At 41.6% G+C, this 24,445-nt stretch overlaps 1 protein-coding gene across 1 annotated transcript in view; it reads left to right on the top strand.

Moving 5' to 3' along the window:
• The window catches only part of MPP3 (MAGUK p55 scaffold protein 3), a 90,397-nt gene that overhangs the window by 52,498 nt on the left and 13,454 nt on the right, over positions 1-24,445 (top strand). Inside the window, exons 9-15 of the mRNA XM_063300867.1 lie at positions 4,842-4,916; positions 6,231-6,427; positions 9,756-9,820; positions 12,683-12,703; positions 17,067-17,108; positions 18,128-18,292; positions 19,261-19,341. Coding sequence (XP_063156937.1) covers positions 4,842-4,916; positions 6,231-6,427; positions 9,756-9,820; positions 12,683-12,703; positions 17,067-17,108; positions 18,128-18,292; positions 19,261-19,341 — 646 coding nt within the window. The remainder of the gene's footprint in view (positions 1-4,841; positions 4,917-6,230; positions 6,428-9,755; positions 9,821-12,682; positions 12,704-17,066; positions 17,109-18,127; positions 18,293-19,260; positions 19,342-24,445) is intronic.

Raw genomic sequence — 24,445 nt, 5'->3', positions numbered from 1 at the left:
GTCTGACTCTAGGGGGCGGTGCTCATCTCCGTTTCAAAGCCGAAGAGCCGGCGTTTGTCCGAAGACACTTCCGTGGTTATGTGGCCGGCATGACTAAATGGAATGCTGTTACCTGCCCGCCAAAGCGGTGCCTATTAATCTACTCACATTTGCATGTTTTCGAACTGCTAGGTTGGCAGGAGCTGGGACTAGCAACGGGAGCTCACCCTGTCACGCGGATTCGAACCATCGGCCTTCCAATCAGCAAGCTCAGCAGCTCAGTGGTTTAACCCGCAGCGCCACCGCGTCCCTGCATAAGAGTGTATTGTATCCTTAAAGCAGCCTTTCTCAACCTTTTGACCCTGGAGGAACCCTTGAAATATTTTTCAGGCCTTGGGGAACCTCTGCACATTCAGGCTCAAATACAGGCCAGAAGTTACAAAATTATTATATCAGTTTCACGGGTCGAATTGAATTATCCATTCAGTTGTATCCGACCCTTGGCGATTCCATAAGCCAGCTCTTTCCATGATTTCCGATCTTGTATAGCTTCTTTCAGTTGCTTTATATTTTGGCCTGTGTCTGCTTTGATTACATCCATGGGCAGGCCTGTATATATGCACTAATAGTGTTCTTAAACTAAAAATAAAGAATGAAACTTACCTCTTTAATATGAAGTTTCCCGAATTTGAAATATTTTTTTAAATAAATGGTGATCTCCCAGGGAACCCCTAGTGGCCTCTTGGGTAACCCTAGGGTGCTGAGGAACCCTGGTTGAGAAAGCCTGCCTTAAAGAAAAAGTAATTCACTAATTGCTCAAAACAAGATCTTACTGTTCTGTAATGCGACATGTCTTCAATCTCTCTGTGTCACTGTATTTATTACCATCACATCAGTAATGTGCATGCTTGTGCGGAAGATGTAGGCAGGTGCTCTTTACACACATGGCTTACTGAATAGTGAAAGTGGGCTGGAAGGGAAGCATCTTCTGCCTTCTTCTACTTCACCTGGAAACAAGAAATAGGTGAATAGCTCCATGAGTGTGAAAAACATTGCAGGCAACTGATATCATTCAAAACTGTTGTTTGTAGGAACAGAGGAAATGTTCTCCCCCTCCCTCTTTCTTAACTGTAGAAGCTTCCACAACAGAGGAATCCAGAACTGTCAAGATTTACGATGCAATCACTTGAAAATCTTTTAAGCTTTGATGCGGAGAGTTTTGGGGCTGCAAAGAAGCTGTTTTGTGGCTCTTTTGCTGCCTGCAAAAGGCTCTGTCTGTTTAGCATTGCAATATGGTGTGTGCAAACTGCCACGTGAATTTGGACATTTGTTTAGAACCAAACAGGAGAAAAGCAGTCCGTGAAACATGGTTATTTCCTTAAAATAGACAAATTGGAGCGAGGCCAACCTGAAACTCTTCCGCTCTTTAGAATCTGTAGCTGTGTTCACACAACGTGTTTGTCCATGTTACTCAGTCGCCCATTTTAAGAGTTTAAGTATTAATTCACTGTATGTAGCCTCTGGCTTGACATGCGACTCAGAATAGGATGCACAATTAAAAACAACAAATACCCCCCAAAGAATGAAATATAATTAGAGACTGGGAGTTCCAGGCCTCCCTTAGGCGTGAAAGCCGGCTGGGTGACCTTGGGCCAGTCACTCTCTCAGCCCAGCCCACCTCACAGGGTGGTTGTTGTGGGGAAAATAGGAAGCAGGAGCATGAAGTGTGTACACTGTCTTGAGTTATCAACAACAAAAAAAGACAGGATAAAATCTAATAAATAAATAGTGGGTGGCAGTCAATGTCAGCCACTTCCTGCTTGACCAGGGCATCCTTGATCATCTGCTAGTGGACCATCAGGTTAATAATAGTAATAATAATAATGGGGCTGCAGTGGCTCAGTGGTTAAGACACTGAGTCAGAGGACCATTAAGGTCAGCACCTCGGCAGTTTGAAACCTGGAGCGCAAGCCGCGTGACGGAGTGAGTTCCCATCAGCTTGTCCCAGCTCCTGCCAACCTAGCAGTTCAAAAGCATGCAAATAAATGCAAGTAGATGAATAGGTACCACTTTAGTGGGAAAATAACAGGGACATGAAAGGAGACCCCTCAGGCATCCCCTGGGCAATGGTGATGTCACCGGCAAATCCTTTCAATAAAGAAGCGCCTTGGTAGTTGCTTCTGACATGAATAATAATAATAATAATAATAATAATAATAATAACAATAATATAGGGCTCTAGAGTTTCTGGGCATGCATATTATATTGTACAGTACATTGAATATTGAACTATAAACTAACCCAATGGGCTTACAGTAATTTGCACCATATGCTAAGCCAGACTTCCCCTTGAAACGAAGCAAGATTAACCAAGCTTTGCATATGTATTGAACAAATGCAGCTTGGTTAAGCATGCTGTGTGAACTTAGCCATAGCTGGATGGCCCTTTGGACAGCAAGTACTCCCATTTTCTGCTTGGTGCAGAAGATGGATAAATAATTTAAATCCCATGGGATTAATTTGCATATTTTCTTTTCATATTTGTTAGCTGTGATTATCTTATGATTGAAAAAACCTTGCTGAATAATTATTGTCCCTCTCTGATTACATTGACTGGTTTTTAATATCATTAAGAGAAAATAAAGGCTGTCTTCATAGGACAGACACATTTAGTGGGTTAAGATGATGGTTCGCATGTCTCGTGAACACCATAGTTCTTTGGCTAGAGAGGCTAGATTGTTTAATCCAGGATGGTGTTTTGGACTGAAAACTAAACTTCCTAATCAGCCATGTTGCCCAAACATGGAAAAGAAGGTTAGCTGCCCAGAGTCCCCTTTTTGGGAGAGATGGGCGGTGATAGAAATTTGAAAAATAAAATAAATAAATAATAGAGATGGTGCACAGACTTCCTGCTGCTAACATACAGACTGATTCCTAGAGTAACTAACCCCTAATTTGGGCTTCTCTAGAAACTTGGTCTCTTTCCAACCCAGATCAGGCACCACTTAAAAAAAAAATACCCCCCCCCTTTTTTCCCCCCTTCAAGCAGGAGGAAGTGGCAGACTAAAGTCAGTCAGGTCTAGTGGCTAAAGTGCTGGGTTAGAAACCAGGAGCCTGTGAGTTCTGCCCCCCCCCGCCCCTTGGGCATGAAAGCCGGCTGGGTGACCTTGGGCCAGTTGTGCTCTCTCACAGGGTTGTTGTGGGGAAAATAGGAAGCAGAGGCATGAAGTACGTACACTGCCTTGAGTTAACAAAAAATAAAGACGGGATAAAATCTAGTAAATAATGGCTTGCAGTCAATGTTAGTCACTCCCTGCTTGACCAGGGCATCCTTGATCATCTGCTAGTGGTCCATCAGGTTGTTTACACAGCAGACTGTGTGTTTGCCACCGAAGTGTGCAATGCAGTGTCATCCTAGATGTGTTTATTTGGATGTGAGTCCCAGTTAATTCAGTTAGACTTCTTCCAGTTAATCATAGGCATGCAGTTTTATGCAAGCAAAAATAGTAAGGCTAAGATTTTTTACTTTCTGTTTTCTGCACTCTGTAAGCCAGTGTTTCTCAACCTTGGCAACTTTAAGACGTGTGGACTTAAATTCCCAGAATTGGCTGTCTGGGGAATTCTGGGAGTTGAAGTCCATATGTCTTAAAGTTGCCAAGGTTGAGAAACACTGCTGTAAGTTGACATTTTGCAGAATTAGGAAGCCAGAGCATTAGGCCTGCCACCCATTGACTTGACTGCATTTTTTTCCCCCAAGAAAAGAATCTTTACCAGCCCTGCCTGGGTATGCTGGGGATTGAATCTTGGACCTTTGATATGTAAAATATATGCAAAGCTACAGTTTTACCAAAAAAAGAAAATTGCAGGCTACAAATTGCTGAGGCAAACTGCTGATGCCTGAGATTCACATTAGACTGAGGAGGACACAAAAGGAAAGAGTCAAACGTATTCATAATATTCGCTCTGGCAAACTTTGAGAGCAGAAAATCATTTGAAATCAAATCAGATTACATTACTGAATAGGTAAAAGATGGCTTGTTGCAGCTCCTAAATTAAAATTGTCTCCCCAAACTGGTAGATAACTTAGATGACATTTATCTTTTCCCCCTCCATCCTGCTTTGGTCCCATGCATTTTAGATTAGAAAACATCAGGGCAGGGATGGTGTCTCTCTACTGATTTCTCAGAGCCTTTCCAGAATGTAAATATTTGCTCTAAGAAAATAAATTAGTAGACTTTCTTTCCTCTAAGCGCATTTAGGGTGCCTTATACAGTATTAAGGGTTCCATTTTAACACCATCCTTCAGAACTGGACTGAGTTGTCTGGCCTAAGATCCCTCATAGTTAGTCTCAGAGCTGAATTAACCATGCTGAGTAAGGAATCTGAACCTAGGACTTCGTGATTTATTTTTGTCATGCTGCTGCTTGCTTAAAGGAAGAACGGCTATACCTTGCAACTGAGAGCAATCCATTTCTTTTACATAAATCTTTTGCTGCTTAAAAAAGGCATCCATCCAGAGGAATGTTTTTGACTTATCTTCCTCCAGTTTCTTCTAGCCACTGAATTGGAAGTCCAAAAATATTAAGACTTTCTGGGGATGGGGCACTTGCTTTGCACACAGTGTCCCAGATGTAGTCCCCAGCATTTCCAGGTAGAGCTGGAAAAGATAGGCTGCTTTGAGAGCCAATTCTGATTAGACTAAATATTTAGTACCTCGACCAGTAGTCTCACTCAGTGGTCTCACTCAGTGTAAGGCTGATGCCTGCATTCCTATGTGCCAAGAGACAGGTAGTTCTCAGTGGTTTTTGCAGATGCGATGTGGTTTCTGAAAGAAGGGCAACACAGAGTTATTTTTCTTGCAGGCTCAATCCCAGGGATCAATAACACTGAAAATAATTCCAGCCATCAAAGAAGAAGATCGCCTGAAGGACAGCAAGGTAAGAGAGCCCGCTGACATGTGAAAACATTACAACCTTATGTAGATGTTCTTCTAAACATGTGTTCCTGTTCTAAGCATGTTGAAAGGGATTAGGTAGCCTGGTACTTCCCATGTGTGTGGAGACTACAACTCCCAGTCTTCTTAGCCTCCATAGCTTTTGTCCAAGTTGGCAGGGAATTGTGGGGGGTAGGTGTGCCCATCTTCGGAATGGCAGGTGTAGGCTACCCCAGAGCCTTTAGCCCAGCGTTTCTCAAACTTGGCCACTTTAAGATGTGTGGACCAACTCCCAGCATGCTGGCTGGGGAATTCTGGGAGTTGAAGTCCACACATCTTAAAGTGGCCAAGTTTGGAGAACACTGCTTTAGTCAAATATCCCTGAAGGATGGGCTGGAGTCATTTGCATGTTCATACTTATCTGAACAGTGTTCCCAGTTTGTTAAAAATACTAAGATCTGCTCTGTCTGTCTGGAGAAATCTTGTGACTTTCAGGCCAGAGCTGCACATACACATCCTATTCCCTTGGAATGTCTATGGGCACTAGGTTTTGCATGAGGACACTGTGGCAAGCTAACTGGTTTGAAACCAATTTTTCCTTCAAGTGCAGATTTGGAAAATGGAGTGGAAAGGGCACAGTTTCTGGTGGGTGGGGAGTTGAGGAGGTTCAAATGGGAGGACTCTGGGAGGAAGAGAAGTGTTGTGAGGAGGTGATAAGCACAGTGGCAGTGACAGCCTTATCTTTCCTCTTTTTCTTCTTTCTTCTTTGAGTTTAAAAAGTGTCACTGGCTGTGGCAGCATATATAATTTTTTTCTGCTTAAATGCACCAGCAGAACACCAGCTGCCATTTATTCCCCCCTCTACCTTTTTCAAGAATGGACCTGGAATAATGCTAGCAATAAATTAGCTAGTTAATTGGTTCTAGAGGTGGCAGTTCACCCCCCCAGGCTGCCACTACATCAAACCCTGCTTTTCTAAAAAGTGTAAAAGGGTGAGGATTAGGGGGAGGACAAAGCTGTTCCACCAAACTACTCAAAATTACTGAACTATCTGCACAAACCTGTGAATGGGGGTGGTGAGTTGAGGAAGGAACAGTTTGTCCCAGTCCTTTTGGCATATTATCTTTTATCCCTCTCCACTTTGAGCATCATTATTTTTTCATCTTTTTATCTGTTGATTTGTTTTCATATCCCTAAAGCTCCGAGTGCCGTGAGTTCAGAATGCAACCCATATACATTTCTGCAGCTTTTCTTCATCAGCATGAAATTGTAGGAAAGCTGTAACTGTGGTCATGGTTATCTTTCTTCCATCCGGTAGGTATTCATGAGAGCCCTCTTCTCCTACAACCCAAAAGAGGACAAAGCTATCCCATGTCAGGAGGCAGGACTACCATTTCAGAGGAGGCACATCTTGGAAGTGGTGAGCCAAGATGACCCAACATGGTGGCAGGCCAAACGTGTGGGTGACACAAATCTCCGGGCAGGGCTGATTCCTTCTAAGCAGTTCCAAGAAAGGTTAGTTGGGAAGAGCAGTGGCTTGATGTGCAAGACCTGGATTAGTAATACGGCAAACAAAACTGTCTCAGTTCAGATGTAAATCAGGTCATGGTTTATTTTGATGAGGGCAGCTCATGAGTGTTCTCAGATTCGTACTTTTCTCCTTCCCTCAGATGACACAAAGGAAGCAAGGAACTTGTGTTTCGAGCAGTTGCTAGCTATAATTTTTTAAAATTTTCTCCCCAGTGTAGCAATCAAGGATTTGCACAAGCCATAGCTGGCTCTACTTTTAGGCAGAGTGATGGTGACAAAGGGTGGGGCAGTCTTTAGTTTTTCTTCCCGAGCTCTCCATTTTCTTGGAGGATTGCTGTGTGTACCAGACAGTGTCCAGGACTGTCTGACTAGGTGGTCGTTCAGTATTGAAGTAAGGTTCAGCTGCCATCCTGCTTTCTGTACTTGGAACAGAGCGCAGATGGCTTCTTATCCTTGGCCTAAGCCACAATGTATTTTGGGCCAGCTCTGGCATAAACCAAACTTTGACTGCAGACTAGTATTTCTAACAAAATTTAAATAATTTACTGGGTTCCAGATTTGAGGAGAAAGTAGCTACACTGAGGTGAACTAATTGACTCTGGTTTTTAATGGCTCAACATGAAATAGTCAGTCTTCTCCCTGCTCCTTTTGGGGCCATGGATGCAGAGAATTGCCCTGGATTAGACATGCTAGCACCCCCTTATGGTATGAATGGGAAAAGGGCTTGTTTAATGTACTGCAAAGCTTAGAAATGTTAGTTTAGGAGAAAGTGGTATTTTAGCTGTCCTGCTCCTAAGCCGGATTCTATAGGGAATGACCAGTATTGTGAACTGTACCCCTGAAACTGCCCAAAGGAGAAATACTGTAATATGCATTCTAAATTAGCTTCACTCAGCACAAGTATAGCTGCAGTTTTCTGAGCTGGCTGTAGTTTTCAAATAGGCTTCAAATGGAAAATTTAAAACCCCTATCAGCATGATCAAGCTTCCTTCCATCTTAAGTCTCTGCAACTGCACCTGGACTAACAAGCAATTTCGTCTCCTCTGAAAAGCAAGATGCAACTTGCCACTTGGAATTTTTCTTTTCTTAAAAATTGATTTTCATTATTAAGGAGGGAACAAATCAATGGTAATAGAAATGAATGTTCTGTATATTGCCAACTGGCTGATTTCCACCTTTAATCACAGCATTTCCTTTGAATGTTCATCTTCGTATGGCTCCTTCCTCTGCCTGCAGCAGCTTGGTAGTAATAAAACTTGCAAGAGCAAAGAATATTGCCATGCTGCAGACCTCTTTAAATCTTTATCCTTTTATAGCCACTCACACAGACAAGTTTAGCAAAAGAAGGGAGAAAGAAAGGAGATGGTGTTTCCTTCCCCTCCTCCTTTTGTATGAGGCATTTTGAATACCCAACTGCACCTTAACTCACACTCAGACTCACTGAACAATGAAGTGCAGGATAAATATACGTATTTCTGAGATTTGGCCAGCTTGAATCTCGTATCTACCTTTCCAGAGTTGCTGGTGTCTTTGTTCCAGAGCAGACTGTGGACGGGGGTTGAGTGTTCAAGCAAGGGAGCAGCACCACGGACAGCTCCAAGTGGAGCTGAACCAATTTCAGACCTGTAGAATCATCCAAGAACGGCTCATTGCTATGTCCTTGAAATAGTATCTGGAAACTGAAGGGTTAAACTAGTGCCAAGCACAGAAATTCTCCTGGATAGTTCATATTCAGTTCGATGAGAAATAATCTGTGTTAGAAATTCAGAGAAGAGTATTTCAAATACATTTTCATGAGTGAGGTGTGATCTTCTTGCATTTATTGAGTTACAGGGTAACCAAAAGGTATGTGTGAGTGTCCCCTACAGTCCTTTCAGGTACAGTCCTCCATCTGGTAGGTTTGTGCAGTGCTTCATAAATAATTTGGAAAAGATCCTTTGGAGACTGAACACTTTGCGGAGCAGAAGACTCCTTCTCTGCCACAGCAAATGGCTGAAGAATCAAATACTATACAGCCCCTTGAAAAAATTGAATGGGTGGAAGTAGAAATCCTGCTTGCCTAAAATCTAGCCAAAAAGACTTGAGTGCACATGGTCCAACAAATGTAGCTTATTGTGCTTTAAAAAATTGCAAATAGGTGCTCTGTTTCTGCTTCTGCATGCTCTGAAGGATCTTTCCCAAATAATTTGTGGAATATTACATGGCTCTACTGTCCAGTAGTCTGCTGCCTTCTTGGTTTCCAACACTTCAGTAAAACCCCAGGGAATAATTCCTCTGGGGTGGGGGTGAGGGTTCAGTAAGGAAACCATCTCTCACTGTTGAGGAGAAATCCTGTCCTTGGGAAATGGTTGGAGAATGTCTCTGCCCCCAAATGCGGTGGAGGATTTCCACAGCTGTATGTGCCAACCATAAATGCCAAAACAATTCCCTTAGGGTTGATTGCATTAAATGTCTTGATGCAGCTTCAACTGCCTACTTTTTCCCATACAGGAAAAACCATGAAGTCTGCAAGGAAAAATGTGCACTTAATTTGTTACTCCAAATTGCTTCTCAGCAAAGAACACTGTGGGCTTTCTTTGCAGGAAAGTGCACATCTGTATAATTCAGGCTTCCTTTTTTTTTCACCTATCCATAGAGAAATAACATTAGTTTGGAGCCCCATTAGGTTACTTGAACTTAGTTCTGATTAAAATCAGTGGGACTTCAGAATCAAACCATCTGTTACTTTTCTAAAAACCATGCTTGAACTGCCAAGCTTGTTGTGAGTGGAGGGGGGGGGGGAAACAGCACATGCTCCTCATCTGGACTGGGTCTTGTGTCTGTTTCCAACTTCCTTCTCCTTTGCTTTTTGCTTCCAAGCAGGTTGCTTGCAGCAAATAGCTGCTTTAGAGTAAATAGTAGCCAGAATGTGTGGGGTCCAATATAGTCCCTCTGTTAGGCTCAGGAACACAATTTGGATTGGTTGCTCTCTCCATAAAACAAATATTTATTTTTTTAATTAAAGTAATGGTGCAAATTATCTTAAGTCATAATCTACAGTACTTGCTTTGTTCTTAAGTTAGCATGTTATGTGAATCTACCCATTAAGGCCTAGCATTGTGTGCAGACCAGACCACTATGGCTTATTCAATAACCCATGGTTTAAAAATCCTGACATAGCTTTATGGATGAACTAGGCCAATCTATAATTGAGCTCGTAAGCCTATGGATTCCAACTTAGGTGGGATCCAAGCTATTTTTTTGTCTGAAAGGTCTTTGTTTCTCCCTGCATCCTCCTCTATCTCTGAATTGTAACTCTTGTTTGTTCATCTAGGCGCTTAATATACAGAAGGACCATTGGTGCATTGCACAATTCCAGAAGTGTCACAAAGCCACTCTGTGAGTCACTACAAACCTTTTCCTTGTTTGCTCAAGGCACATTTATTTCCCCACTTGTAAATTTATAATGTTGATGGATGGGTATCCTCAGCCCAGAAGGACCTTGCAGCATTGCTGTGTCATATGGAGAGGCAATAAGCAGACCCAGAATTGAGAGAATTGAGAATAATGCACACAGGACAGCTCTGGGGGAAGAAAACATTCAATGTTCTAGGCTGGTAGGGATAGTTGCCTTCAGTGGAGCTAACTGACTGTTGTTTGGTCATGCAGTTCAGGATAAAGAGAGGCAAATCAGGGAAGAGAGGCTTTGAAATAGGCACTGTTAGTTGTAAACTATAGTTCCTCGCCTCCTGTATAAAGCAAACTGCTCATAAGACATTAAAAGTGAGAAATAGACTTGCCGTTCTTCAGTTAGTTCTCCCCAGCCAAGAGCCACACTGGCAGTTGTAGACTAAGACCTCTGGAGGTCTAACACTGCCTTGTATATTAATCAGTTAGATAAAGTAAACCTTTTCAAAGTCCAAAAGAATTAATTGGGCAGCACATTTTTAATTGTAATTAAATTATCATTAAATGATTTAAATAAATTCCTTTTAGTGGCCTTGATCAGAGAATTAGGGCTGCCAGTTCTGGGATGCAAAATCAGGATGAGCAGTAGATGGCTGTAGCAGTAGAGTTTCTTGATCTCTTTTCAGCCATCTAGTGGTCCTTTGGATTTTTGCACCACAGATTCAGTAGTCTGCAATTAAGCCTGTCAAATCTCTTTATCAATAGTTCTGGCAGCACACAGTCACAATAAGGAATTCCAATTTGGGAAATACAGAATCCTGCACATTTTCTTCAGAAAATTCCATAATGCCTTGTTTCAGGAGAACACCAGCCCCTTTCCCATTGGTCAGGCTGGCAGCAGGGGGCATGGAAGGGGAATCGGTTAAAAACAGCAAAAAAGACAACCAGCAGATTCCAGTACTGGTGCTGTAATGGTATGTGGGAATGACCTTGGGAGACGGGAGGAAGAGCCACAGACTGGACAACTGGCATGTAAAAGGTATCTCAGCCCACAGAAGGAGAGGAGGCATGGGAAGTGTTTCAGAAGGGACCTTCCCTAGTTTTCTGGAGAGTAAAATGAGAGGAGAGGAGAAATATTTTCAGTCTTGCAAGATTCTGTTGATGTAACCTTACAATAACGGTAGAGCTAGGATTCATTTTTGTGCTTCTTGTCTGGACTACCTTGAAGGGATAACAGGTACATACAAACCAGACTTTGCTCACTCTGATTGTCTATCCCTGCTTGTGTTCTTTTTGTTAGCAGTCTTCTTTCTCTGGGCCCTTATCACACAACATCCGCTTTCCTGATCCTTGCCCAGCAACATTCCCTCCCCCATCACAGCCACTATGTGCAGAAGGCAAGCTGTCAGAGGGAGGGTTGGAAATTGCTGCCCTCCCACTTCTCCCCTGCAACTGTGAGATCCATCCCACTGAAATGGCCCATGAGAGGAAGAACCTCTCCCCGTGCAAGGAAAACAAAGCTTTTAATGAGGAAGACAAGCAAAAATAAAGAAGGCGGCCATCCTCAATCACAACAAGGCCCAGAGGGGTCATAAGGAAGCCCAAGAGGAGAGGAAGGGCAATGAGAGGACCACAAATAACTAGAACATGCAGATAGAAGTAGCAGACCATGGAAAGAAAGGCAACAAATACCATATTCCTCCCCCACCATCTATACCAGGCATGCAAACAGCTGTTGTTTATTTACATTTGGGTGCATGTGTGTGAATGTTTTCAGAGCTTTGGTGTGAGAGACTCTGCTGGGGGTTTTCCCTCATTTGAATCACTGTTGCCTATGTGCTTGCAAGAGAATTGTCTGCAAGCAACCTGACAGGGGTGGGTGGTTTGGTTGCTCCTGCAGCCAGTTGGTGTTGGGAAGGCATATTCAGTGGCTGCCTGGGCCCTGGCAGAGTGCTGCAGTGGAAAGCCGAGCTTTAGAGCTGGCCTGTCTATCCAACTCTTTTCCTAGAGCAGGGTTCCTCAACCTTGGCAACTCTAAGCTGTGCGGACTTCAACTCCAGAATTCCCCAGCTTTGCTGGCTGGGGAATTCTGGGAGTTGAAGTCTGCACAGCTTAGAGTTGCCAAGGTTGAGGAACCCTGTCCTAGAGGACTGATTGGACAAGAATGAGCAACTATTCCATTTTTGACTGGGTTATGGTTTCTCATGACATGACTGCCCAGGGGAAGGCACTTTAGCCTGAACAGACCTGGGGTCGTTCTAAGTAAAATCTACAACTGACTGCATTTAGATGCTTGCCACACTGATCCTACCCATGTCACAGCTAAGTAGCGGATACTATATAAAGCACTGTGTATCGTATAACCTCTTACTCTGTAAGAGTCAACTGATATATCCATAAATTAATACACGTTAAAATAAGACAGCCTGATACCATTAACAACTATGTTAATCTTCTGAAAGATATAAGTCCTTGAGCAAATGACTTCATTTTTTTTTGTATTTTACTTTACATTTTACTGCAGTTAGCCTGTTAATGCTATTTTGACAGAGAGGCAGAATACAAATCTCATAAACCAGCCAAGCTGTAGCTTAGTGGCAAGGATAGATCTGTGATCACCCCAGGAAATTTGCCATGAAAATCCCACACTTTTCTGTATTCTAGCCTGGCCTTTTAGCACAACTCAGAAGTCATAAGTGGAAGGTAACTTCTACTTACCATTGTCCCTGTCTACAGAATACGGGGATGCTTTCCTTACACCTAACCAATCAGGGACTGAACAAAGAATCCCTTGGGACATTTTCTTGGCCTTCTTTTAACACTCTTGCCTCTGTCTTTTCATGCTAACCACAGATGATCAGTCTTCTGAGAAAGGTAGGTTCTCCAGCTATTCTGGAGTGACAGCAAGCAGTGCCATTTTCTGCCTCCTCAAACTATCCAGCAGTGAAGCAAATCAAGATGCCGATACAGAAAGCCTAGATTCTTCAGCTGGAATAGATGGTGCAATTTGTGTGTGTGTGTGTGTAATTTTTCATAACTGATTCTGCATCAAAGATGCTTTTAAAAAATGATCTGATCAAACTTTGACAAGACATTGAAGCACATATATGGAAAGGATGCGGAATTTTTTTCAGAATTTTGAGACAAGCCTGGGGATTTGAAACCTTTTTGCTGAAGACAAAAGAAAAGAACTGGAGGCAGCTTCATACATTATATTGCTTCATGGGTAATTATATGCATTTCTTCAAGCCAATGGATGCTCATTTAGCAATACCCTTCAAATAGTGAGGTTTACTAGATACCATCATGGTCCTATTTTATTCCTCCTTGCTGAAAAAAAACGTGAGGAAATAAGGCATGCTCACAAACCTAAATGTATTACTTCAATGTGATTATGTTTAAATATTACCTTACTACAACATATGCAGAACGTACAGTATGGATAACTTGCCTCTAGGTTAAAGAAAAGGATGAATTGCTTGGTGCTCAGCCTAAGTGGAGGTTGAGGAGAAGCAAGCTGAAGGGCAGGGCAGGGGAAGAGAAGAGAAGGAAGAAGTGGCTTGCTGAAAAAGTGAGCTGAGAACTTGTTTGAGAAGTGGGAATGTCCAATACAAAGACAATATCATGATTGGGCATGTGTGGCAAATGCTGAAATCAGAATGGATTTTGGAATATTGAGATTAGAATGCTAAATGGTTGGTTGATTGGCTTCAAAATTTGGTTTCCTTTGATTTTCCCATTCCAGCCCAGGACAGTGGTCATTTGCCTAACTTACTAGCAATCCTTCTGTCTATAGTGCGTAATCAGTCTTTTATAGAATAGGATAGAATTTATATAGGATATAGGAGAAAAATGAACTTTCTCATATATCCTCAGGGCCCCTTGTGTCAATCTCATTTAATTTTCCTTAGCTATTAATTTGCCCTGTGTTTTACCATGTAATTTTTGTCTCTGTGTGTGCTAATCACATGGATTAAGCTCCTGCTGTTTCTTAAAAAGTTATTGTGCTGTTTCTAGGAGCTTTTGTTAAGGCAGCAGGTAATTTCCTGTTAAACCACAATGTGTTGCTATTTTTCTGCTCTTTTTTCCTTTTGATTTGGCCATGCGCCTTCCAGAAAAGTGCAGCTTGTTTTTGATACTTGATGTACTGGTGTGGTGGGTTCCTTTTTTAACTTAATGATTGCCTCAAATAATAAAAGCTGTTCAGTTTATAAATAAAATCTTATTAGCAGTATTACTAATTCAGGAGTTAAAATTTAATTGCCTTGATTTAACTCTTGGGACAGTCCCTAGCACAGCTGTTGCTGAAGAACCAAATCCAGTTAGGAGGGAAAGAAAGAAAAAAAAACTTTCCTTGTAATGATAAACATCGTGCTTTTTATAATAGTTTAAAGGGGCCAAGGTCATTTGCTGCTTATTTGGCCAGAATAGAGGAGCTGTCCCCAACACTGCAGTGTCCAGATATTTATTTATATAATTTATACAACTACCCATCTCACAACAATGACTCTTGGTGGTACATAGAAGATTAAAAGCAGAAAACAGTAATACAACTTACAAAATAAACATCTAGAAGAGCAATATACTACATGCCAGGGGTCTAGAAGTCATTCCTTTCCAATCAATGAAGACAAGAAGTAGACAAACAACCATCAGGTCTGGCTTAACCACCTGACCCAAATGCCTGAGGGAACATCCACATCTTTAACCCCTCATGAAAGACCATCAGGGTTGGGGCCATCCAGATTTGTGACCTGGCAGAAGGTGATGGGAATTTAGTCTGACCCACTTGGAAAGGTTGATTAAAAGATGTGTGCAAAAATAACACAGAGGGTAAGTTCTGTGTTGAATTCCTCAGCTGAGTATGCTGCTTATTTTATCATCTTGAAACAGTCACTGGTTGGTTTCATATGTCATGCTTATCTAAGATTAGTTGAATGGATTGTTGACTAAGTCAGAGCAGCTTGGTTTATATATCACATATAACTGTAAACCATGGTTGTAAGCCAAAATTGCTGGCTATACACTGCATTAAGCTAAAATCAAACACAGCACGTTTTTTAAAATTCCACCTTTATTATTTTTATAAAAAACTCAAGGCGGGGAATATACCTATTACACCTTCCTCCTCCTATTTTCCCCACAACAACAACCCTGTGAGGTGAGGTGAGCTGAGAGAGTGACTGGCCCAAGGTCACCCACCCAGCTTTCACGCCTAAGGCAGGACTGGAACTCTCAGTCTCCTGGTTTCTAGCCCAGCACCTTAACCACTAGACCAAACTGGCGCTTTCTCTCTCCCTCCCTCCCTCTCTCCCTTTTTGCCTTATTCAGTGTGAGAATTAAGCATATTCTCTTGGCCTACCCAGCCTTCCTTTTTATGAGGATAAATGGGGTGGGGGGAGAAGCTACATGTATAGCCATGAGGGATTTGAAAGAAAGGTGAGATAAAATGGAACATACGTTGGCTGATTGAAGGAGTAAAGCTTAAGAGCCAACTGCCTGATTTGTATTTCAAGACCCATGTGAAAGTTAGCCTTGCTGTCTAAACTCTGTGGCTTTTCTGACCCCTTTCCCTAAAGAAGAATGCTTGTTTGCTTATTAATAAGCCTTGTGCAGTATTTTTCTTTAGAGTGAACCATCTGCTTCTTTTAGCTTGCACTGTTTTGTCAAGCTTTCACAGACAGAGGTTTAGTGCATTTTACTGCAGAATAGCTAAAAGCAGCTGACAGACCTGCTTTCTGGTTACTTCTTTCTTTTGAAACTTTGTGAGAAAATCCTGCCCCTGGCCAGGTTTAGTAACCTGCAGGTATGCTGACTGAATTTGATGAGGTGGATTAAGTACTTTTCAGATTCTTCTATACAGAAATACTGTAAAGCAGTGTTTCTCAACTGCAACAACTTTAAGATGCTGGCTGGGGGATCCTGGGAGTTGAAGTCCATGCATCTGAAAAGCTGCCAAGGTTGAGAAACACTGCTATAAAGGACTGAGTTCTCTGGAAGACTAATCACATAGTCCTAAAACTGTTTAGAAGTCAGCCCCCCTCCCTAGTTCAGTGGGGCCAAAGACTCAAATTCTAAACTTATTTGCCACAAGTGAACCATGCACACAAGGTCACCAGACAATTACTCACAGGTAAATCTTTAATGTGGTGGCTGCAGCACCCTCAAGTACTCTCCTCCCTAGATTCAGGAAGCATCCACTATTACATCTTCCCCACTGAAGAACTCTCTCTTCACCCAGGTTGTCACCGTAGTAACCTTGGATGAATGATTTTGAGGGCTTCTTTCCCAGCCATGCAGGGGCATCTGTTGGGGGAGGTCAAAAACTCAGGATGCCAACAATCACCACACATTTGGAGCCCTGCCCCTTTTTATGTGTGCTGTGTGTGAGACACTTGCAGAAAAGGGGTGGAGCTTCAATCATGCAATTGTAGCTGCCATCTTGACTGTTTTGACCGCCACCACCTCGATATTCCTGCAGCCATACCTCTATGCTAGAATTTTAAAAGCTTTTAGAGATCTCTTGAGGTAATTTTCAAACATGTCCAAGGCTCATGAGAAGCTGCTTATCTGCAGTTTCTATATATCCACTGCTTGCCGTCTCCATGTCTTGCACTCTTGAACTGAGCCTTTGAATTACAATTACTTTAAAAAGGTACTCCTCTATTTATGGCAAATCAGCTCCATGAGATGTTTTCCATACTTTGAAACCCAAGAAAGCTGCCTTACCCCAGTAATCTGCCTTTTCAATATTGCTGGCAGCAGTTAGATAATTTCAGCCTTTATTATGATATAAGTTTTTAAAAAATATTAACATGCAAAGCATCCAAACCTCAACCAGTGACCTTCCTCAACCAGCCAGGCTTTAAATGTATCAGACTATAACTCCCATCGTTCCATGTCAGGATGGCTTGGCTGGGAATTAAGGACATCGGAGACATTTGAAGACTGCCAGATTGGACTGGCATAGACTGGCACCAGCCCACACTTCTCCAGGGCTTCCAACAGAATTGTTTACCTGTGGATTCTGGGGGCCAATCCATCCAGGAAATTCCTCTGTGCAAGGCATGATGCTCTACTTACTGAATTTGCCTAGCTTCTGTTCTTTATCTCCCACCGGTTTTCATGTTAGTGCTTTAAAGGTGTAAGGTGACAATCTTCTTACTTCCAGAATGCAACTTGCAACCTGCAATTTATAACATCTTTGACCCACTCTCTCACTCTCCTTTCTATGCAGAAGACTGTGACTGTGAGGGTTACTTCAATGGACAATACATAGGTGAGTACGTGCCTTTATAGTGGATAATACATATTCCAGGTTCTCACCTACAGTAGAAACAGGATGGCATATAGTTCAGCTATTCTGCACAAGGAAAACAGTTCTGCAACCTATATAAACTACACACCTTATGCATTTGCATACAATTGCTTTTTTCTCATACTGTATATTTGCAATTGACAAAGATGCCTTACTGTATACCAGATCAGAATGTGGTGGATTAGAGAGGGCTGGAGGAATTTTTCTGCAACTTTGTTCTGAAAATGTTCTTTACTGGTGGAGAATGATAGCCACCCACTTCAGTGGGAGAAAGGAAAATGTCTACAAAATGAAAATGGCTGCAGTCAGAGACATGCTTGAAAAATGAGCTGAATCAGTCACCTGTGTCCTGCTTAAAGAAAGAAGCAGGCTTGACTCCCCTCCCCACTTTTTAAAAATTTGTTCAATTGTGTCCGATTCTCAGAGACTGCCTGGACAAGTCCCTGCAGTTTTCTTGGCAAAGTTTTTCAGAGGTGGTTTGCCATTGCTGCCTTCCTAGGGCTGAGAGGGAGTGACTGGCCCAAGGTCACCCAGCTGGCTTTGTGCCTAAAGGGGACTAGAACTCACAGTCTCCCAGTTTCTAGTCTGGTGCCTTAACCACTACACCAAACTGGCTCTCATGACTCTCTTTAGTGTGTCCTATATAACTTAGTAAAAGAATGAGTAATGAAGCTAGGTTCCTTCTCTGTAGTCCACTCCAGTTCTAGTTGTGGACAGATTGTTTATCCCTTCCTTCCCTTCCTCTCTCCCTGTCTTTTTTGATGTTTTAGTTTTGACATACAGTACATAATGTGTATATCATAATGGACATTTTTACTTTTTGAGACTTGATTGGCAACAATTTAACAAGGAGGGGAGAATATGATCTTCTGAAGTTTGAGAGGCACCAGATGATTGGATAACAGACTAATACAGTTGAGTAAACTTTGCATACACTTTGGGTCAACACAGAGAAAAAAGTATTACTTTGGGCTTTTTAGCTGGCTTGAGACGAAGTTTCCGACTGAGCCGAAAGGAGAAGCAGAGCGGTCCAAATGAAGCCAAGCAAACTGAAATGATCTCCACTCCAGAGCTTCTCACATATGAGGAAGTCACCAAATATCAGCAGCAGCCTGGTGAAAGGAAGCGGCTGGTGATTTTAATTGGTGAGTTGCTCTATGCAAAAAGAGCACCATTTTGTTACTGGGAGCTGATTGCTGACATAGATGATGGAGGCCAAGCCCAACATTTTTCAAACTTTGGTGAACAAAAAGATGAACCCCAAGGTTCTTATCCTCTTAGGAAGGTATGGGGTGCTGTAGAGAACTGGGTTTTGGATCCATCTCAATCAGAATCCAGGTAGTTTCCAATTAAGTACATCGTTTATTTTACTATATATAAAACTGGTAACTAGGAGGATCATATTTACCAGCCTCTTGTAATTAGCTCTGGATAACTTGGGGATTAGTAATTTTCTCTTTGTGTTAATTCTCTAAATTTATGAATGTATTTCAAATTATATGGGATTTGTATAACATCCTTCTTTGAAGATACACTGAGTAGCCTATGGAGGTTGTAGATGGTATCCCATTGGAGGCTCCAGATTTTAAGGATATAAAACTCATACTGGATAAGGACCAAGGTCTTCTAGTCCAGCATTTCATTTCCTCAAAGGCCAGTCAGATGCTTCTGAGAATCTCAGATCGGGACAGGAGGGCAACAGCTCCCTCCTCCTGTTCATTTGGCACAGAGGGATTCTGCTTACTATCCTGGAGGCTGCAAACAGCCATGATTATTAGTAGCACCTGGTGGTTGGATGATGTGGAGTACCATCATCTCCTTGAAGGAAACGTGAGATGCACATGTTATAGAGTAAATATTTTAAAAATAAGTGTTTGTTCAGGTAGTCCTCAATTTACGACCACTATTGGGACTGCAGCTTATTATTAGAAAGCTTTTAAGACCATTGTTAATAGTGCACATTGTATCTTGTTTGGTTTGCTTCTAAAAGCAGAACCAAGACAGGTAAAGCTGCCAATCAGATTCTGGCCTATGTCTTTTTTTCTGTGGTTGGCTTCTTCTGCATATGCCTTGTTTTCTATCTGCTCACCCCCTTCTTCCTCTGACCTCTCAGGTTCGTTGGGGTCCCGGTTAAATGAGCTCAAGCAGAAAGTAGTGGCAGAAAATCCACAAGAATATGGAGTTGCTGTGCCACGTAAGTAACTTTTTTTTTTTTTGCTAAAGATATATCTACTCACCTATCCCTTCGCCCTGAATATGCAATGTTGTTTATTTCTCAGTTTATTTCTGTGATTTTATTAATATCAAACTGCACAGTGGCATTGTTCTCTAGGTGGCTTAGAGGATGCTGTTGTTCACTACCAACTTTTCACATCCTAATGGACATCAGTTCGCCAGACTTGTCAGTAAATGAACTGCTTGAGTTCTTGTAAGCTCATGCTCATGGTATCAGTAATAGCTTCCAGCCATCTCGTGTCCTGCTGACGACTTTTCTATTGCCTTCAATGTTTCCAACCATCAGGGTCTTCTCCAGAGATTCTTGCTTCCATGTTACATGCCCACAGTATTTAACCATTAGTATAATTATCTAACACTGAATGATTTGTTCTTCTTGCTGTTCATGGTACTCAACCATTTTCTCTAGCACCACAGTTCAAAGACATCAATTTTTCTTCATTCAGACTTTCTTAAGGTCCAACTTTCATATTCATATGCTATGACTGAGAAAACAGTTGCTTTTTAGTTGGATAACTTTTCTTCTGTTGCTGATGTCTTTTGCTTTGCATTTTTCTCATCTATCTTCAATGTATCAGTAGGCAGCCATTTCTCCTCCTTTTGCTGTTTACGGTGTGGAATATCTTTGTTTCACCTTTGATGATATCACAAATTTTGGTCCAGAGTTCTTCAGGTACTCTCTTTATTCAATCTAGTCTATTAAATCTGTTGTTTACCTGCATTGCTTACTCATGTGTATCTGGAATATTGCTGAGATTGTATCTTGTTGGTCTGATTATTGTGTTGCTTTCTAAATTGGAATTTGTAAGAAGTGCATGATTTGAGCCTCAGTCAGCACTAGGTCTTGTTTTTGTTGGCTAAGCAGAACACCTCCATTTGTACTTGCAAAGTGTATAGTCAGTGTGATTTTGATATTGTCTGTCCAGAAATGTCCAGCAATATTAAATCTTTGAGCTTATTAGAAGAAGGTATTTGCTGCAAACAATAAGTTATCTTGGCAGAATTTTATTAATCGATCATCTGCTTTGTTTCATATACCAAATCCATTTGTTCCCATGATTCCAAATGCTATTTTACATTAATGTTTTAACATTCTAATTGCCTCTGATGACTATGACACGTTTTGGGTTGTGTAGCGGGTCACCAGGGCACTCCAAGAACTGTTCGATATCAGCTTCCTCTAGGTCTGTGTTTGGGACATATACTTAGATCATTGTAACATTGGAAACCTCACCTTGAACTTGAATTGAGATCATTCTGCCATTCTGGGGGGATGTACCTGAGCACTGACTTTAGCACTCTTGCTAATAGTGATGGTTACTCCATTTGTTCTATGAGTTTCCTGCCCATAGAAGAAGATCTGGTGATCCTCTGGTGTGAAGAGTCCCATTCCAATCGATTTCATTTACCTGATTCTCAGAATGTCAGCATTCCATCTTGACATTTCTGCTCTGGTAATACTAAGCGTTTCTTGGTTCATGGTTCCAGTATTCCACACATTAACGTGATGCATGTGTATGTATGTGTGCACACACACACACACTACTGCACTGAATTTTCTTTTTGCCTGTAGGCACGTCAGCAGCCACATCATAACGCCTATGTTACTCATGTTTGTTCTCTATCCTTACCCAGTGGCTTACCGGATACTTTCCAGTTTGAAGAATTCATTTATTAGGGTCATGCAAATGTTGCCCTGATTGTGAATATCTGTTTGATTTTCTTGGTAGAATACTAGAGGGTTGCCTTTTCCTTCTTCACTGAATCATGCTTAGTCTCATCCTTTGTCTGTGACCTGCCCATTTCTGGGTCACTCTTCTGAGAGTGTGCAATCCCAAAAATATAGTACCACTGGGATGTGGAAGCCCCTTCACCATTACAAGGTAATGATCCATGAATTGGGGCTTATAAGACACCAGGATAAAATTTAGCAAAAAACAGATCTCTTGACAAAGAGTCAACTCATAAACCAACCTTCCATGAGATGGCCATGCTGGCTGGGATAATGGGAGCTATGGAATTGTGTGGGAGAAGCTCTGACCTGAAAAGTGCCTGCATGACTGAAAAGCTATCACATGGAATCGATACCACAGAAGACGACCAGGGTTTTCTCTGACTGCTGCTCCTTCCTCTTTTCTAAGGCTGCTTCTGTTGGGCTACACTGGAATGAGTGGGGCCAGAAAATCCTTCCAGCCTCCTTTTTGTGGCCTTCAGAGCAATCCCAGGATGTGTGTGTAAATTTTTTAACCCAAGGGGGGTGTTAAGGGACTATTGGAGTGCATTTAAGGATTTAAGGAAATGCTTCATCTATTTTGCATCTTAAAATCCCCCCCACCCATGAGCCAGACTGCAATCCATTGCTGCAAAGTATGGCTACTTTTGGAAATTAACCTGAAGGTTAGCTGCTGATTGGGAGAGTTTGTAAATGTCTCTCCCTCCCTCCCTCCCTCCCTCCCTCCCATCTTCCTTCCTTAGCTTCTCAGGCAACTAATACTGTATACATAAGACTACTGACTCCAGTAGGGTGGCAGAATGCAGCCATCCTAAGTTATCCTATCTTAGTTAATTCTAGAGTTATATCTTCCCAAGGGCATCACAAATCAGCGGCTTTTAAAGAAGCAAGCCGAAAACTTGCAGAACACAAGCACAAATAGTTTGAAGCTTCTACTGTCATTCACACACAACTTGCTACACTCATTATCAGCACAAAACTCTTGCAAAGGTCTGCTGTATGCGGAGGATGGTTGAATTGGCAGCCTGTCCATCCGGAACATGTGACAGAAATAATTATCCTAGCGTATCTTAAATAATTGCTGAGTGTGCCCATATGTTGCATAACCTAACCATCTCTGCTCACTTTTCTGTCCATTTCTGATGCCTTGAGAGCAGCAGAGATGGGCTTTTTCTCCAGTGTATCTCAATGGGACCATTTGTGCCAGATGTGTGTTTTGCACATGCAGCAGTTGGATGGAACAGGGGAGGGTGGTGGGTGGGGATTGCCTGTCCAAGGGATTCTGTTTGGTTTGCTTGTTGGGGTTTGTAGTGTATTCGCAAGAGCTTTATAAACAGAGCAGGGAAGTGGTATTTCAGCTGTCACGCATTTGGTTCATCGGAGTTTAAAAGGAAGTGCAGTGGGAAGTTCTTCATCTAGCTACGGTATATCCTTCTTCTAATAGATTCCTGTACCTACAATGTCTAATATAAAACAGAGGAAGAGCTCTGTTGGATCAGATGGAAGGTTGTCCTAAACTAGGTCTTCCTTGTTTTAATTTTCACAGTAGCCAAAGATGTCTATAGGAAGTTCACAACATAAGGACATGCTTTTGTTTCTAAAGCTTCTACTTTCTCTGGTAGGGAAACTGTCAGTAGATTCTTTATGTGTGTTTTGGAATGCAGCACTTCAGATTAGAATTATGGCATGTGGGAAGGTCTTTTTATTTTTAAAACAACTTTCCCACATGCCATAATTCTAATCTTAAGTGCTCACTTCCAGGCTGCAGTTTTGAATATTCTTTTGAAATCTATCCAGGTATTTAATGTGGACTGTGTTCACACATGAGGATAAACCAAAATATTTTTTGTTGTTTTCTTAGCCTGATGTGTGACCCTATCTACTGTGGCTTAGCACTATATATGAATCAGCCAATGTTTTCTGAAATTCTTGTGTTGCTGGCTAACCTAGAATTAGGATACCGAAGCAGGAGGACATTAAAGGAGATGCCAGGACTGAAACAAACAGCATCATGTTTATTTAAATTGTCCCCATTAATTACTTACAGCACCAGGGGACCTCCCTCCATCTGCCACGGTGAGCCCAAGTGACTAGGCCGGTCTCCTCTGGAATTCAACTCCCAAAGGGGCTGCTTTTGTTGGGCAAGTTTTATAGCCCTGCAACCTCTCATTCCCCCTCCACCCCCAGAGTTGCTCAATTTAGGCATCAGCAAGCAAAGGTTAGATATTAAGAGGATTAAGTGTCTAGTGGGCACTGGGCAACTGCTACAACGAAAGAGGGAAATAATTATCTGATTGGGGTTAGAGCTGGAAGTTTGTCATCTCACAGCTCGCAAGAGCAAAGAGGAGGAGCTAGCTTGTCTAAGCAGCCTCTCTTCCAGGTGTTAATTGAAAAATGCAGGTCAATCACCGGACAGGCAATTAAGGTTATTCACAAAGTCATAGGTTAAAAATCATGTCTTAGAGAAACAATACTGAAAGAAGAACTACAAATATTTTATAAAAAAGTATTGTAAAATAAATTAATCTCACAACACGATGAATGGAAAGTGGATATGGAAGTTGCTCTGAATAGAGTAAAAGAGAAAGTTACCTTACAAAGTGCCACAGAAGTGTGTGAAGTTAGGCTAGTGGAAAGTATGAAAGAGGATGCATGGTGAAATGGTGAAGTGAAAGAGGCGTGGATGAAGAAAAAGGTCTTTTTAAATATGAGTTGGATATCAATACCTCTACTGCTTTAGTATTTAAAGATAAATCACCCAACAGAAAGAAAAGTCTGCAAAAACATTATTGAATAAATAGTTTCCAACTTCTCCTTCATTGTACTCTGATATACAATATTTATAAACATTTAACACTTCCATATATTTATAACTTCAGTTCTTAATCAATTCTTAAAAACCATACTGTTTTTGTTTGTTGCTGTTTTCTTTCTGATACTTTTGAGTTTTTTTAACCATAAAATGTATTGTGGCATTTCCAACATTTATCACTATATGATTTGTCTATCTTGGCAATTATTGATGGAATTGCATAAATTCCATCTATAAAACATTTTGTACTTGTTTTCTCTTAAATTGTAACTTGTTGACTTGTTTCCATAATTCTTCCTATTGTTCTTTTGTGTTTGTTTCTCTGAAGTTTTGCATCTATTTTGTCATACAGTTTTGAACTGTTCTGTCTCTGAGTCATATCCAAATAATAGTTTGTGTACATACCCCAACAGATGGTCTTGATTCTGCATGGGTATTTCCAATTCGGTCATTTTTCTGAGGTTGGTTTTTACTCTTCCAACAATCTGAAGATACTGTACATCAACTATGGTATGTTCC

The sequence above is a fragment of the Candoia aspera genome, chromosome 4 (genome assembly GCF_035149785.1).
Source record: "Candoia aspera isolate rCanAsp1 chromosome 4, rCanAsp1.hap2, whole genome shotgun sequence".
Classification (NCBI taxonomy): Eukaryota; Metazoa; Chordata; class Lepidosauria; order Squamata; family Boidae; genus Candoia; species Candoia aspera.
The sequence above is the reverse complement of the archived record's forward strand: the minus strand, read 5'-3'. Positions and strand labels throughout refer to the sequence as shown.